This window comes from Cyprinodon variegatus, unplaced genomic scaffold, assembly GCF_000732505.1.
Source record: "Cyprinodon variegatus isolate N-32 unplaced genomic scaffold, C_variegatus-1.0 Scaffold703, whole genome shotgun sequence".
Classification (NCBI taxonomy): Eukaryota; Metazoa; Chordata; class Actinopteri; order Cyprinodontiformes; family Cyprinodontidae; genus Cyprinodon; species Cyprinodon variegatus.
The window spans coordinates 242,076-257,552 of record NW_015151156.1 but is presented as its reverse complement, the minus strand read 5'-3'; the positions used below and the strand labels follow the sequence as shown (position 1 = coordinate 257,552).

At 39.2% G+C, this 15,477-nt stretch overlaps 2 protein-coding genes across 2 annotated transcripts in view; one reads left to right on the top strand and one right to left on the bottom strand.

Annotated features, from left to right (window-relative positions):
* The first annotated feature begins 202 nt into the window (after positions 1–202).
* Positions 203–7,495, top strand: nop16 (NOP16 nucleolar protein). The gene is made up of 5 exons (XM_015394671.1): positions 203–411; positions 2,541–2,649; positions 3,361–3,421; positions 3,600–3,706; positions 6,965–7,495. Exons 1-5 carry the CDS (start codon positions 305–307, stop codon positions 7,106–7,108), a joined length of 528 nt encoding a protein of 175 aa, XP_015250157.1. The 5' UTR covers positions 203–304; the 3' UTR covers positions 7,109–7,495.
* Positions 7,496–10,300: 2,805 nt separating this feature from the next.
* LOC107097512 (ADP-ribosylation factor-like protein 9) overlaps positions 10,301–15,477 on the bottom strand; it is a 24,842-nt gene continuing 19,665 nt past the window's right edge. The window contains exons 3-4 of the mRNA XM_015394674.1: positions 12,543–12,718; positions 10,301–11,454 (exon numbers count right to left, since the gene is read on the bottom strand). Coding sequence (XP_015250160.1) covers positions 11,281–11,454; positions 12,543–12,718 — 350 coding nt within the window. The 3' untranslated portion in view covers positions 10,301–11,280. The remainder of the gene's footprint in view (positions 11,455–12,542; positions 12,719–15,477) is intronic.

Here is a 15,477-nt window from a genome sequence, read left to right as displayed (position 1 = left end):
TATATATATATATATATATATATATATATATATACACATATAGTTGGTATATTTAATATTATGGTATTTTATTTTCTATGTATCCTTTTAATTTCTTTTGGCTATTGTTTTTGTTTTAATCTACAAGCGTTATTTCGTGAAAAAATAAAATAAAAAAGTGAATAGGCTCGGCTTCCTGTCACGTGACTCTGTCGACGTAATGGACGCAAACACGTGCTTCCGGTTTCCAGCTGCACGTTTGTGTTTGATTCTCGGCGTGAGTCTCTCGTTGTTTAATATCTAACACAGACTTTAAATTTTAAAAATGCCGAAAGTCAAACAGTCAAAGAGAAGACATAAGTTCAACTACAACACGGACCGAAAGAAACTGAAGAAGAAGTTCATAAAGAAGTCAAAGCCGAGGATTGAGCAGTGAGTCCAGAACCGAACCAACGGTTGTTAGCTAGCTAGCTAGCATCAGGGTTGGTGAAAAAGCTGCTAAAATGACTCTTATCACTTTAACTTTCCTGTGGTTTACTTTAGACCTGTTCCTAAACCTAAAAGACCTACAGGTCAGATCTGGGGTGACTTGTCCTTGAAACAAAACAGTTATAGTGAATGTTATTGGAATGAAGAACAACATAACATAAATTTTGAGATTTGATTTGATTATAAACTTATTTATAGTTCCATGTAAAATCAGAACAAATAAAGGAATAAGTATACATTTTTATGATTGCATGAGCTAAACATCATGGTGATGCAGGTTAGTGGCACCACTTTAAAGTTTCTCTTGGTCATAAAGTCTATAAAGATAAACTTAAAACATAATTTACAGTGAAAAGATTAAAGAGAATCTTTCTTCTGAAATTATCCACAAAAACATTAACAATGCTAGTGCCTTATTTGCCACAGTTGACAGGTTAACAAACCCACCTATCATATTTTTTACTGAAACAATATTAGAAAAAGCAGTCTGCACATCAATGCCAACTCCAGTGCCAAGGCTGTCTCCTTAAATAAATTCTGTTAAAATGTCCCAATTCTGCCAAATCAACTGCAAAAGTTTAGAATAAACTGTTCAGCAGCTGAGCTCCTCTTCCTGCCGTCTTATTGTTTTACCAACAGGTTTTATTAAGAAGGTTATGCCTGTTTAGAATCCTTTGTTGGCTGTTTTCCTGGTTTTCAGCTTAAAAAACAGTAAATATGAAAAAAAAAAAAAAAAAAAAAAAAGCTTTGGCAAATTGGTCCTTCAGAACTACAGACCCACCTCACACCTCCCCTTCATCAGTAAGAATATTGAAAAAGTTGTCTTATTTTGAGTACACACTCAGCAGTAGGGCTGGGTATTTTGGCCTGAATTGATTCAATTTCGATTCAGTTTGATTCGATTCAATCAGTTCTTAAAGCAATGAAACTGGCTCTACTGTGTTACAAAATAGATATTTCATTTTCTCCTCAAAAAGTGCAGACTTGTAAGCTGGAGAGTTTAAAGCTGAGACATAAACAAAACTGTCTCAAGTCTCAAACGTGCACATTTCTAAAGAGTAAAACTGTGAAACTGTACTTCAACTCGAACATTGCATCAGTGCAATTAGCCAACATTTGCTTCTGGTTTGTCCTCCTCTACTTTATCTGCTTCATCATTTTCTTGCTGGTTAATAAGACAGGAAACATGAAAAGATGGAAAATCATTCAATTCTTAAGTTAAGTAATATTATTCCATAGTTTTATTCCATTGTTTAATCGTCAATGAATTTTATTGAATAAAAACATTTCAGCATGCATTCATGGAGCAATGGCAGCCTCAGTCTGCAGCCTGTAGAAGGTGCCATTTTGCTCGGCAGCAGACAGGAAAAGAAGGGCCTTAAAGCGAGGATCCAGTGCTGATGCTACAAACAAGGTGTTCTTGTTTCAATCATGTATTGGAGAATACAAAAACTTCTAACAGTAAAGATAAACACAAAATGGAATATGAGAGAAAATCCTACTATAAAAGAAAATACAATTATAGACACCTTGTCCCAAGTTATCCTTTACAGCAGCCTTCGAGACTGGGGGTGAATGCAGCATGCAGCAGGGCGAGAAGTGATTGACTGATGGCAGTTTGTTGCTTATCTTCTGGCATTGCTAGTGTAGCTTCTTTCATCAGTTTCAACATCCGTACCAAATCTTCAGCCATCGTTACATCCTCCTCTATTAAGGTGCAAAGACCTTCTTCATTCCTGCACTCATCTATAATGGCGAAGGGAGGAAATCACAGATTGATCATTTAATGAAAGTATCTTACAACCATTCACCTAACCTCTTTGTGTAGCTTTAATAGAAAATATATAACCTTTTAAATAAAAGTGACCCATTGTTTGTTCCAACTGGATGTAATACAGACAGCTGAGTGCTTAAGTATTTTTTTTTATAATTAGTTTTTTATCAGTTCCCTCTTCTTGCCTTCTATGTTTCTTAGGGACTGTTCTGGAACAATTCAGATGCTCCTTTGTGACAAAACTGTATCTTTTCCTCCAAAGCCAGGCTGTCTTGAATGTTTTTTCTCTCTCTCTCAGTGCACATATCCGTAATGCCTGGGATGACAACAAGTCCACGGCCAGGAACCTGCAGGAGATGGGTCTGTCCTTTGATCCCAACCGGTCACTCCCCATAAAGAAACAGACGGTAAGAAGAAAATCTCCATTCAGAGGCCCTCTATAGTTTTATTTGCAAAGGTTAGAGATACTACCTAAATTGTTGTACTAGTTTTTTTTCTTTGAAAGACCCGAAACACTCTATGATACCAGGTAACATCACTGATGATGTGTCCAAGTTGCATCACTAGTTGATGTATATACAAAGTTGTACTAGTTAAAAACAAATGAGAATTATTTAAATGTCATAGAACACAATTGTTCAGATTTGAAAATGTATTAAACATTGATCTACATTCTTCTCAGATTGCCTAAGTTTGGTTTTGGAAAAACAATCAGGAAATATCCTGCTATATAGAAACTGTGATGCTGCAGTTAGGATATCTGCCAGGAGAGGGCGACGCAGTGTTGGTTTTTGAAGCCTTAAAATTCTGAGATTTTACACAGATTATTTCTTGCTTTGCTTCCCAAAAATGAATATTTCCTAACTAATTTATAAACTTTTTTTTATTTACATCATCAAAAGAGAAATTCTTTTTAAAAGAAGCCTTTTATTTCTCGGAGCTGTAATGAATCAGCAATTCTCTCTGCTGCTGTTACAGCATTCTAATCCAAGCTGCAGCTTGTTTTCCAGCAGCGTTTTGGGTTTTATCTTGCGTCAGCCACCCAGTGATCCGTTTGTGCTCTGAAATGACAGCACAGAGAAAAACACTTCCTAGACTTTTTGTTTTGGTTCCTGCAGCTCCTTGGAGAAGACGATAACAGGCCTGCCCAGATCGTCACCAAACCATACATCCTTAACCGTGAGTATTTAACAACTCTCAAATCCTAATGGAAAACAGATAAATACACCCTTTAAAATATTGCCTAACATAAGTTTTATTTATATAAAGATTTAAAATATTACAATAACTAAAAGGTTTAGTCACTACGTACAATAATTAGAGCTTCTGAGATCGATGTTTGTTTGGTGACCCTCAGAGCTGCAGGAGGAGGCCAGCCTTAAGGAGAAGGACTGCAAGACGCTGTCGTCTGACCTGATCGAGTACGTCCAGCACATGATCCGAGAACATAAGGACAATTATAAGGTAGAAATGCTGCCTTTAAATATTTTAGTTTTCTTGTTTTTCTGATCTTTTTTCACTCTGTGGGAAAAAAAGACTTTTCTCAGGAGCTCCAAGAGACTGAAGACTCCTTCTTCTCAGTCTCCTCAGGACGCTTTAATCTCCAGAAGTCAGCTATGATCTCTCTGACCTTGGACGTGTTCATGTTCTTGGTGTTAATTAGAGAGGGGGGTGAGATGGCTGGTTTTCTGATGAGCTGCTCTGTAGTGCATAGTCAAATCTTAAAGTGTAAACAGTTTATGGATATTGGCGGTCTGCATAGATGTTGGCTGTACAGATCTAGGAAGGTCAGGCCTGATAATCTTCTCCGCAGACCTGTTTTTGATGCAGTTTGGACTTTGTTTTCCATCCATCTGTCCTTTGATCCATTTTCCATTTAATCCAAATGGCTGTTTGTTTGTTCCAGCTATCCACCAATTTATCTATGTACATCTGTCCATCAATGTAATAATGTAAATTCGTCATCATCTCTGTATAACATCCTCTCAGGACATCCAATCATCTACCAGGTTTATGGCAACGGCATTGACCTTTTGCTTCATAGAACATCTCTTTAGGAGTTATATTCACATTCATATAAAAGACAGAAAAATACTCAAGATCTCTATGATGGATTCATCAGGCCTTAGTTGGCTTCTTAGTGTTCACAAGAAGAAATGGCGGCAGAGATGAAAGACCTGAGGTAGCTTTCCTTTCTACAAACTGCTCAGCCCTCTACAGACTGGTGCAGAGGGCGGAATCCTTGGTTCCATAATGGCTGTAAGCCTGGACAGCACCCTCCTCTTAGCACCCCCCTACACTGAGTCCAGAGTGCAGCCTAAGACAGAAACTGCCTTTCTCACCAGTTTTTTCAGTCTCTTAATGTCCCGCTCTGCGCTTCCAGGGGCCAAACACGACAGCGTAGAGGAGGGCTGATGCCACCACAGAGTCCTAGGAGGTTTTAAGCAGGGGACTGCTCACTCCAAAGGACCTCAGCCGTCTCATCTTATTTAGGGCGTCGGTGTTATGAGCCCAGTCCAGTTTATTATTGACATGAACACCCAGGTATTTGAAACTCTCCTTAGTTTCTATGTCCTGCCCATGGATGTTCACAGGGGAGTGAGGTGGAGGTCTTCTCCTGAAGTCCATCACCAGTTCCTTGGTCTTACTGGTGTTAAGACACAGATGGTTCTTCTCACACCAGTCCACAAAGCATATGATGACATGTCGACACTTCAGCTCGTTCCCATCAGAAACACAGCCTACGATGGCAGAGTCACTTCTCCCCCCCCCCCAAAACATTAGAGAGCTTTGACAGCCGTGTCAAGTTTCAGAATAAACAAATCCCACCCACTGTTAAGCACGGAGGTGGAGATGTGCTGATCAGGGCTCGTTGCGCTGCTTTAGCGTCATTTTGTCTCATTGCTTAGAAGCCAACGGCCTCAAGGACATGTGAGACTGAAAGTACAATGATGCTCAGCTAATCTCCGTAGCAACAGTGTCTGCTTTATAATCGAGGACAGACTGCTACCTGTGGCTGCTCACTGGAATGGATTTCATCAGTCCTTCGGACTCCACCTTCTCTGGATCAGTTGCTGTCGTCATCGCTTCGCTACACAATCAGCTGCGGCACGTCAAGGTTCAGAGTCAAGGAAGAAAAGGCTTTCCGTAATAAAAAGTGTCCCTGATCAAACAGCCCAAACACACTTTATAATTGAAGCTTTATTCGTCCCAACAGGCATAAAAAATATGCTTACAGGATTATTGTCTTGATTCAGAGGAAGATTTGGCCTCATTTTTATAACCATAACAGAAATAAAGGGCAACTTTAAAAGCAGTAATAAAGAGCTTAGTGACATTCTGCTTCTGAAGTTATCTGAGCCTCTTCAACTCTGCCTGTTTAAGACGTTGTGTTGGTGACGACCTTCACAGACCAGGCAAAGGAATCTGAGGGAATCAAACGACCTTCAGACTTATCAGAGTTAAAATGCTGCATCCTTTTCTATCTCACAGGAGTTTGTAGCTCAAAGATGAAGGGCATTGAGCACAAAAAAACACATTTTCGTCAGCGTTAAGTTTTTGCATTTAAAGCCGAAATAAATAATTGGACATAAGGTTTTAAAACGGATAAACTTGCTCTGTGTCGTGGTGATTGTTTTAAGAGAAAAGATGTTTGATGTACAAAGATGTGAAAGGGGGTTTTAGACTCCTCAGTTAAATGGTTTCTGTTGTTCCAGCTTAGATGTAGTTTTTTTGCTAGTTTAGCTTTTTTTGTAAATGACACTGAAATGTTTTAGGTCCTAAAACAAAAGGTAAATCAAACAAATTGTTTCATCAAATAATAGTTAATGGTTTTTTTTTAGATCAGAATTGTGCAAATCTGGACCCCTTTTCCAGAATGTTTTTTTTTCTTTTCTTTACTCTGGCCTGTTCAGCATTATGGCAGCAGGAAAGATATCTGAGTACAGTGCTATGCTGAACACATTTGCTTTGCTAAGGGAAGCTTTGTTGGTTGATTACCCAAAACTGCTTTATTTTTTTTTGCTACCAAATGAACATACGGTAGGTCCAATAATAACAAACCTTTACTGAAGTGTTTTAATTTATCCACATTGGAGGACTATTTTGAAGCCTTTGTATCAATATCAGAATTACTATTACTGACAGAAATTATGAAGACTGTTGTAAAACTAATTTTTTTTCTGTAAATCTACAACTATGGAAGTTTTAGATTCACTTGGATCAAATTTCATAAAAAAAAAAAAACTTGGGTACATTTTCTATTGGATTTTAATTTATCGAAATTTGAAAAAATAGCATCACATTACTCGATTAGCTAAATAACCTCCATCTATTGCCTTAATAGTAATTCATGAGTTATTTTCTCCCAACTTTCTAATGGGATCATAAGTCACATTAAAAATCATCTAACTTCATGAAAGGCGGTGTTTTACGGTGGACATTTAGTGAATCTAGTCTGATCTGTTCCTGAATTTCTTTGGATTTGTGGCTTTCTGAAGTCCTTATGCCTACTTCATGCTTATTAGATTAGTTCTAATTGGGTGTGAAACTGAAAGAAAAGTCTGATCCCTTTAATTCTAGAATTATTAGAACAATTCTGATTTAAATTTCCTTTAAAGCTTAATTTAAATCAGATATTTATTGTGTTTGCTAAGCATCAGAGGTAGGTGGGTGTCAAATTATCTGTAGATTCCACATTGTCCCTTTGTGTTGTCCCTGCAGGCGATGGCTCGTGATGAGAAGAACTACTACCAGGACACGCCCAAACAGATCAAGAGGAAAATCAACGAGTACAAGCGCTGCCACCAGCAGCACTATGAAGCCTTCATGAGCTCGCTGTCAGCTCCGCAGCCCATGGACCAGTAGGAGGATCGGATCTGGGACAGAACACTGGAGAACATGGACAACTGGGGCTGATGAACCAGCAGCAACTTTTCAGTTTTTTTTTATTGTGTTGGAGGAATATTTACCTGATCTTACTTTAAAAGGCTCCCAGTGCTGGACAATGTTTTTCTTTTTCTGTTATGATATTGAAGTCATGTCTCCTTTGGGTTGGTTAAGCTAATAGCAGCTGAGTCACGACTTCTCTAGATCTCAAACAGTTTCAGAATCCTGACCTTTCTGCTACCATAAGCAGACCTGAGGACAGGGAGACTAGATGGTTAGACATAAGCTAGACGCCATTTGTCTGCAAGAACATCAGCAGGAAGCTTTATTAGAAGCTGGCGGTGATTGAGGGAGAAAAATAACCTTCAGTCATTCATAGGTGTACAGTTCCAATGCAAGGTTTTGGGATGAGAAAAATTATGAATTTGAGGAATCATAATCACTTTATTGTGCAAAAACAGATCTAGAAATAAGTTAGAATTCCGATAAAGTGTGCTCACCCTCAGTTTGGGCAGTTAAATAAGATCTTCCAATGGAATGTGTGTTTCTGCCCTTAAAATAAGGTTAGTAGTTATTTACTGAACATAATAGAGCTGGGTTTTTTTTCTTGTTCCATTCATAAATTGTCTTAACTTGTTATAATCAAAGGAATATACTATTTGAAATGAAACTGACTTGCTTATATTTCGTTCAATGCCGTTTTCTGTAAAGGATGTAGGATGACATCATCACTCAGACTCGTCCCAGAAGATCTTTACTCTGATGTGTCTTTTAATTAACCAGAGCAGAGAAGATGGCAATGACCCAAAACATACCACCAAGGAATTGAAGGAGTGGCTGAAGAAATTCAGTTACTAAGCAACCTGAAGGATCCAGACTGTGTCTCTAAAACCTTTTCCTTAGAAATGGTTTTGAAGTTCCTCCAGAGAGGAGTTCAAACCCTGTCATGTTCTTAAAAACACGTCTGTTCCTCCTTTAACCCCAATTGATGCTTTTATTTTGGGGGAAAAAAGTGATCTGTGACTTTTCCAAATACATTTCTACCTTTTATCTAATATGTTTTCTGCATTTTTTTTTATCAGATTGGCTGGAGAGCAAATATTTATTCATTGCTAAAAAAAAACTTTCTGAATCAGTTCCTGCATCACCTTTTTTTATAAGCGTTCGGGGAAAAGCCTGTACCCACCTTATGAATATTTACAGGACACAGATTTTGTTGAGTTTTTAGCTTTCCCCTCATTGAACTCTAATAAACAGATTAAATTCACATACAGCTTGTAAAGATAAAAGTATTTCTCATGTCTAATTCTGCAGATTAAACCTATAAACACTTGTTACTGACTGGTGAACGGGACCTTAAATGTCACTAACATAGTGAATGATCTGTTTCAGTAATCGTATTTATTTACAATCTCTCTCTCTCTGACTGGGTCACGTTGGCTCCCTGCTGTAGAAACACTGACGTTTTTAATCTGAACGCTTCCTGTTCTACCGGTTGGAGAACTTTGCTCCAGGCCAGGTATGGAGCTCTATAGGATTTATCGGTTTGTGTTTGCATTGATCTGCTCTGGCAGCAGACAGAGGAAAAGTTGTTTACAGCCTCTCAGCCAGATAACTTATCCCTTGTTGGGGCTTGATCCTTACATAACCAAACTTCCTGAGTGTCTGAGCTGTTCTCTGCTCCTCAGATGTTTACTTTTCTCCCAGTTCTATCTGGTTCGTGTAACTGCTGATCCTTGACTGGATCATTATAAAGTGGTCTGATAGGATACAGACATACTTATTCAAATAACGTTACTGCTTATACTGGCTTTCATGTTTATGGGTGGAGACCCTCCAGGTTTAATCTTCCTTTAATTCAGATCAGTGTTGTTAAAGTAGTGAAGGTTGTCTTACCAGTTTACATTAATTAGAATTGAAAGAATTTATAAAACAATGAGAACTCCAACCAGTTTTGATAAAATTAGATTTTATTAGTTTCATCTGAGTAAATTATTTTCTTGTGATGCCAAGATGAGAATTGATCTTCCAAAGAATTAATATCTTTCCTTTGGTTCTTTTAAAATTTAAAGAGATGCATCCTGCTAGGTGGTGGAAAAGCTGCTGTCAATATTTCCTGTCAGTCTTCTAAAAGGGCATCAAATTATGTTATACATTCAAAACAATTCATTTAGGTAGTTTTTATAATTAAACCCTCAAATTTACACTCTCAGAAAATAAGAATATTCCATGAAATAGAAGGATCGTTCAGGTAGACGACTTTCAGGCCTTTATTTCTATGCACGCCATTTATTGTTTGCACTCTTGAAAAATATTGCATTCACTGGATGCTTTAAAACAAGTTTGAAAGGTAGCATTAGTTTAGTTTTTGTTTTTAATAGCGGCTCTGAAGACCTGTAACTCCCATTCCTACAAAAAAAAATGTTATTTTAAAAGGCTTCAATACTGTTTATGGGTAAAAAGAAAAATAAAATATTTCTTTTCTATGTTATAGTATTTTTAGCTTCATAACTAGCTTTTGCATTCTATTGTATTCGGTATAGACAAAACTCAGCTTAATTGATATTCAAACCATTTCACGTTATTTAAATGACTTCTGTTAACATTCTGCATATGGAGAGAAGATTGATCAGTTTCATTTCAAACTGGAATATAGTCAAGTTTATTTAAACAAAAACATGTAACCAGCACAACATTTAGGAAGAAAAAACATCATGAACACTAAAACAGAAAGCTATTTAGCTAATAAATGACATTTTAGATGTGAGGCTGAGAATACACCCCCACCTGACCCATAAATTCAACCTGAATAATTTGGTTTACTGAATGGGGTGTAAAAGGATAATCTCAGCAATTTGTTGAAGAAATGATTGAAAACCTGCAAATGTATTAGGTTAATAAAGTGATTTATTTAGTGTAAAATTATTTAAATGTCTTTAGATTTTGGTATTTGTGTTGGTAGAACAAGTGGTGACAGAAACCTTTAAAGGAACATGATTAAATTAGAGTAAAATAAAAATATTTTGAGTATTTCAACAAGATCTCGGTTTAAAAAACATTTGCTGAAGTGGGCATTCAACTAACTACTACTATTTTTCAATTAGTAGTAGTTAGTTGAATTTGAAATCTACATTTTGACCTTATTTGGATCAAACTTATTTAATTTTATCTTTTTTTTTTTTTTTTTTTACTTAGTTTTAATCGTATCTGTTTCTGGATGTTGAAAAACCACCAAGTTCAGAATATTATAGAATCTTTTAAAAAAGCCACTTAAAATAAACAGAAAAGGCCAAAACCACCTATGTGTGAAGGACCAAGTTAACATTTTTACGTCCTTGCAGCCATAGTTTGGGATTTCTGCCAGTTTGTCCTTGAAGTCCATTCAGAACAGAACCTTCAGTGCTGCATGGAGTCCCAGTATAAACATGAAACTTGTGAGCTGCAGTGTTTAAGACCTTTAACAGCTTCACAGTTCTGCACTTGAGTTCTTTCATAACTCCTGTTCATATTAAACTTCTTTTTGCAGCCTCTGGTTGAATATTAGATTCCTCTGTTCCTGCAGAGCACGTTTTATAAGCCTGAAAATCCTTTTAAATAATGTAAAGTGAACCATATTTTTTACAGCTGCTGCAGGGCTGTGCTGTAAAATGACAAAGAATAAATGTCACTGGGCTCCACTTTGAATCTCCATAAATAAAACACCAATACAGAAGTCTGTAATTATCCCCCAAGGGAATGATCTCATAGAACTTGTCATTTAGTTTACAGGCTGCTTAAGCTGATGAGTCTGAAAACTACATTTTCTCCTCACTTTTATCTCATTCTGCATAAATAAATCAAAAAGAAAAAGCAGCTAAAAATGTGCAAATGTGTTCAAATATGCAAGATTTAAAAAAAACGACTCCTCCGTGAAGCTAGGACATTTTGACCTGATTGTATCAAAGCTTCCTCCTACTGTGTTCCTCCTCTTCCCCTGTTGGTATACCCGCCCCATAGCAGTGGATTCTGATGTCTTTTCCTGCAGCTCACCACCTCTGCTGCCTGAAACGAGCACAGAGCTCCAACAAAAACAGGAGAATGGAGAACCGTGTTCTTAAGCTCTACTTTTGGTTCAGTTCTCCTTTCGCCTCCGGTTGCAGAGGGATGTGAGATCAGACGAGCTGCAGGATGAGGTCCTGGACGGTGTCCAGACCCTGACGGGACCTCCTCTTGTCTCCCTCGGCGTCCAGCTGGGCAGCGAGTAGGAAAAGTTTCCTATCGTCAGTCACAGCGTCCAGAGACAAGGCATCATGGAGCTCTGCAACACTCAGGGCGTCATGCTTGTCCTGCGGGAAGCATGAGAAACAAAAGGAATGATGTTTTAATGAACATAAATCCCTAAAAGGTCCTTAATTATTCATGATCAAGGCATCGTTATTGATATCTCCAACTAAACGAAGGCATCTAAACCCCTATAGACCTCCATCTATAACCTGGTGTGACCAATAAATCCCATCTCTTCACCAGCACCAGTCCATATTAAAGCTCATCTACAAGCAGTCATGTTTGTATTGCAGCCCTCCAACACGGTCTATTAAAGATTTAAGAGCTTCTGTAGATTTCTCCTTCCTTTTTAGTGAATACATTTTAATCAACACATGGGTTATTTCGTATTTATTTTACTTAAATAAGGTCAAACTTGAGCGAGGGAAAAGTACCACTTAGTGCTACAACCTTTATAAGTGTCTGACTCCAGTGATTAAAAACACTTCCCTGCCTTCCATTCAAATAAACCAAACATTGTGTATAATAGTAAACTTTAATGTATAAAGTTCAATCTTTCCAGTAAAGCCTGAATGAAAAAAGGCTTTTCTGTTAATGTTTTATAAGTTTAAGAAGTCTTCGGGAGATGTTCTGTCTGATCCACCTCATTAATTTCCCAGATAAAAGCAGAGAGGGAACAGTGTGTAACTCACACCTGCAGACCCTTAGAGAAGCTGAAATTCTTCTGCATCATTACGGATCACTGGTGTAGCTGAGCTGAATTTATTCTTGGCTCATATCCTGCCAGTCCGAAGCACAGAGGGGATGAAAGCTACACTGCCTCCTTGCCTGATGTGATAAATATTCCTTCCTCCTGCCAGGAGTCGTGCATAATTCCAGAGGTGGAGCACTGGGTGAAGGAATATGAGGAGGAGGAAGTGTAGGCATGTTTATTCCAGGAGTTGGGTTATTTTAGCAGGATGGCTGAAATGACATGTAGCTACTTGATCAATGAATACTTTTAATCTAATGTCTGGGGATTTATTGCCGACTCCCTATTGCAAAAAAATTAACACATTTACTCTGGATAGTTGAGTTCTTTCTGTAAATGACAGCTAAAAGAAGGAAAAGAAAAAAACAACGAAAAAAAACAACCATTCTCTTAGTTTACCTGCTTGTTGCCCAAAACAACGACGGGCAACTGTGGCTGCAACCTCAGGAGGCGGTGCAGTTCGGCCTTCGCCAGTGGGAGGCGGCTCCTGTCAGACGAGTCCACCACGAACACCAGGATGTGAGTCCGTCTCAGGTAGTCGGACCAGTACCGCCGCAGGTCCTCACCGCCACCAACTGCAGAGAAGAAACCTTTTCATTGCTATTCAGAAGCCTGACCAGTCCAGACTGGGTCCATCATCATCAGGAGCTACTCTACCACAGCAGGAGAGGCATCAGCCTCCAGAGAGTTTGTGACTGTAGAAAGCTCCGGTCCATCCCCCTACATCACAAGCACCACTAGTCCCTGATTGGTTAAAGCCATACAAACTGACAGAAAATTTCAGATTTTTGAACTCGCACAATTTGTCCAATTCCCATCGCCAACTGTTAGTTCTCTCATGAATGTGCATTTACATCAGGATGACTTGAATTACTCGCCCTCATGTGAACACCTTAAGACTTTAGGAATACAGTAAAAAGCAAAGAGAGCCATTTTTGTAGAAAAGTTCTGAACCTTCCCAGAAGATCTCTAAGGTAGTGTCTGACCACCCTATGGAAGAAGCAGTAATGACCAAGATTGCATGACCAAAGGTGAGGAAAGGAGCATAGGCTGACTGGGTAAAGCGAGAGCTTCATCACAGACCTTTACAGCGTCTGATTACTGAAGTAAACACATGTCCATCTGTCCAACTTCTGCTACATTCTCTCCTCACTCACGCAGAAGACCCCTAGGATAGGACCTGGAGAGGATATGCCACTCAAAGCACCCCACAGACGTAGGTCCTGGCCTAAGGGAGCCAGGTTAACCGTAGAAATCCTGTCAGTCAAAGTTATGGACAGGCCTGGTGGCATATTCTCCTTCATGCACCAAGAAAAGCTTTTTGACCACATCAGTAACTACGGCCTGGGTGATGAGTGACTCTCCAGTCTTTGCTTCCACTGGAGAAGCCATGATGGCAGGGTTGAGGAGCTCCCCACGGTATTCCTTCCAATGCCTGTTTGCCATGCAAGACCTTACCAGAGGCATTTATGGCCAAGATGAAAGGGATCATCGAAATACTGAACCCCACTCCACTACGTTAAAGGTATAGAGGACGATATTTTATTTCCGGGTGGATCATCTAAATAAGTGGTCCTCCTAATTGTCAATCATTCTGGTGATATGTTTACGTAAGACCGTACTACTTGCTTGTCTCCAGGTAGCTATCTTTTTCCATGCATGCACACTTTTAGGCCTATATCTATGCTGAGCTACGGTTTCAGACAGCCATTGAAGCTCACCTTCTCCCCGCAGTTCTTTGAAAATGGCAGAGTCGTAAAAGAAAAAGTGTCTATGAAGAAAAGAAAGGCCTCAGAAGAGGCAGATATATCCCAGAATGCTTTGCATGCAATGTTCTCTTCAGAAAGCATTATCGGATTTGCTGTCACAACGGCCCGCCGTCGCCATAGGCTGCCGCTACCCAGCAGCGGCAACTAATAACAAAGATGATGCAGGCACCACGCAGTGGACCAAACGGGGAAGTGATCAGCTGTCCGAACGGTAAGTTTACTGAGTTCACTATATAGTCCACATTGCATAGTGATCGAGGACTTTAGGGTCTACTAATTTCTCACGACTAATTAAAAAAGATGGCGCAGGCAGCGCATGGTGGAGGAGTTACATGACCAAAGAAGCAAAAAGTTTGAGGGTTCTGTGCAGTATCTTAGCTGTTCCTAGGACTGCGCTCTTCTGGACAGAGACCTCTGATGTTTTACCTGGAATCTGCTGTAGCCACTCTCCCAGTTTGGGGGTCACAGCCACCAGTGCTCCAATTACCACTGGNTCTCCTTCATGCACCAAGAAAAGCTTTTTGACCACATCAGTAACTTCGGCCTGGTTGATGAGTGACTCTCCAGTCTTTGCTTCCACTGGAGAAGACATGATGGCAGGTTGAGGAGCTCCCCACGGTATTCCTTCCAATGCCTGTTTGCCATGCAAGACCTTACCAGAGGCATTTATGGCCAAGAAGAAAGTCATCATCGAAATACTGAACCCCAGTCCACAACGTCAAAGGTATAGAGGACGATCTTTTTATTTCCGGATCATCTAAAATAATTGTCAATCATTCTGGTGATATGTTTACGTAAGGCCGTACTACTTGCTTGTCTCCAGGTAGCTATCTTTTTCCATGCATGCACACTTTCAGGCCTATATCTATGCTGAGCTACGGTTTCAGACAGTCATTGAAGCTCACCTTTCTCACCGCAGTTCTTTGAAAACGGAAGAGTCGTAAAAGAAATAGTGTCTATGAAGTGTATGAAAAGAAAAGAAATGCCTCAGAAGAGGCAGATATATCCCAGAATGCTTTGCACGTACAGCTCTCCTCGGAAAGCATTATGGGATTTGCTGTCACAACGGCCCACTGTCACCATAGGCCCAGCAGCGGCGACTAATAACAAAGATGAAGCAGGCACTAGAGGTGTAAATCACATCCATCATGGCGATTCGATTCAGTATCGATTTCCTGACCCGACGATTCGATTATTTTCGATACTCAAAAAAACACCACGTTACGATTCGATTCGATTAATTGGTTCTTTTTTTTTTTTACACCTTACAGGCTAGACATTGCTTCAAATTTGAAATAAATCAATAAAAGCTGTAATATGGTTATGCATTTTTTTTGAGAAACAACAGCAAATAACAGAAGTAGAAGAGTTGTACTCCATCTATTCCTATTAAAACCTCATTCACTGAAAAATAAATATACCCCTGCGTTATAGATTCTGAAAGGCCTTGCATCAAAAAATGCTGCACAAAAACAGTGCAATCAGTGCAATTCAATACCTCGGCTCCAGACGTCTCCACAGACGCTCCGCTGCTCCTCTCCCAAATTGTAGCTGACCGCAGACAG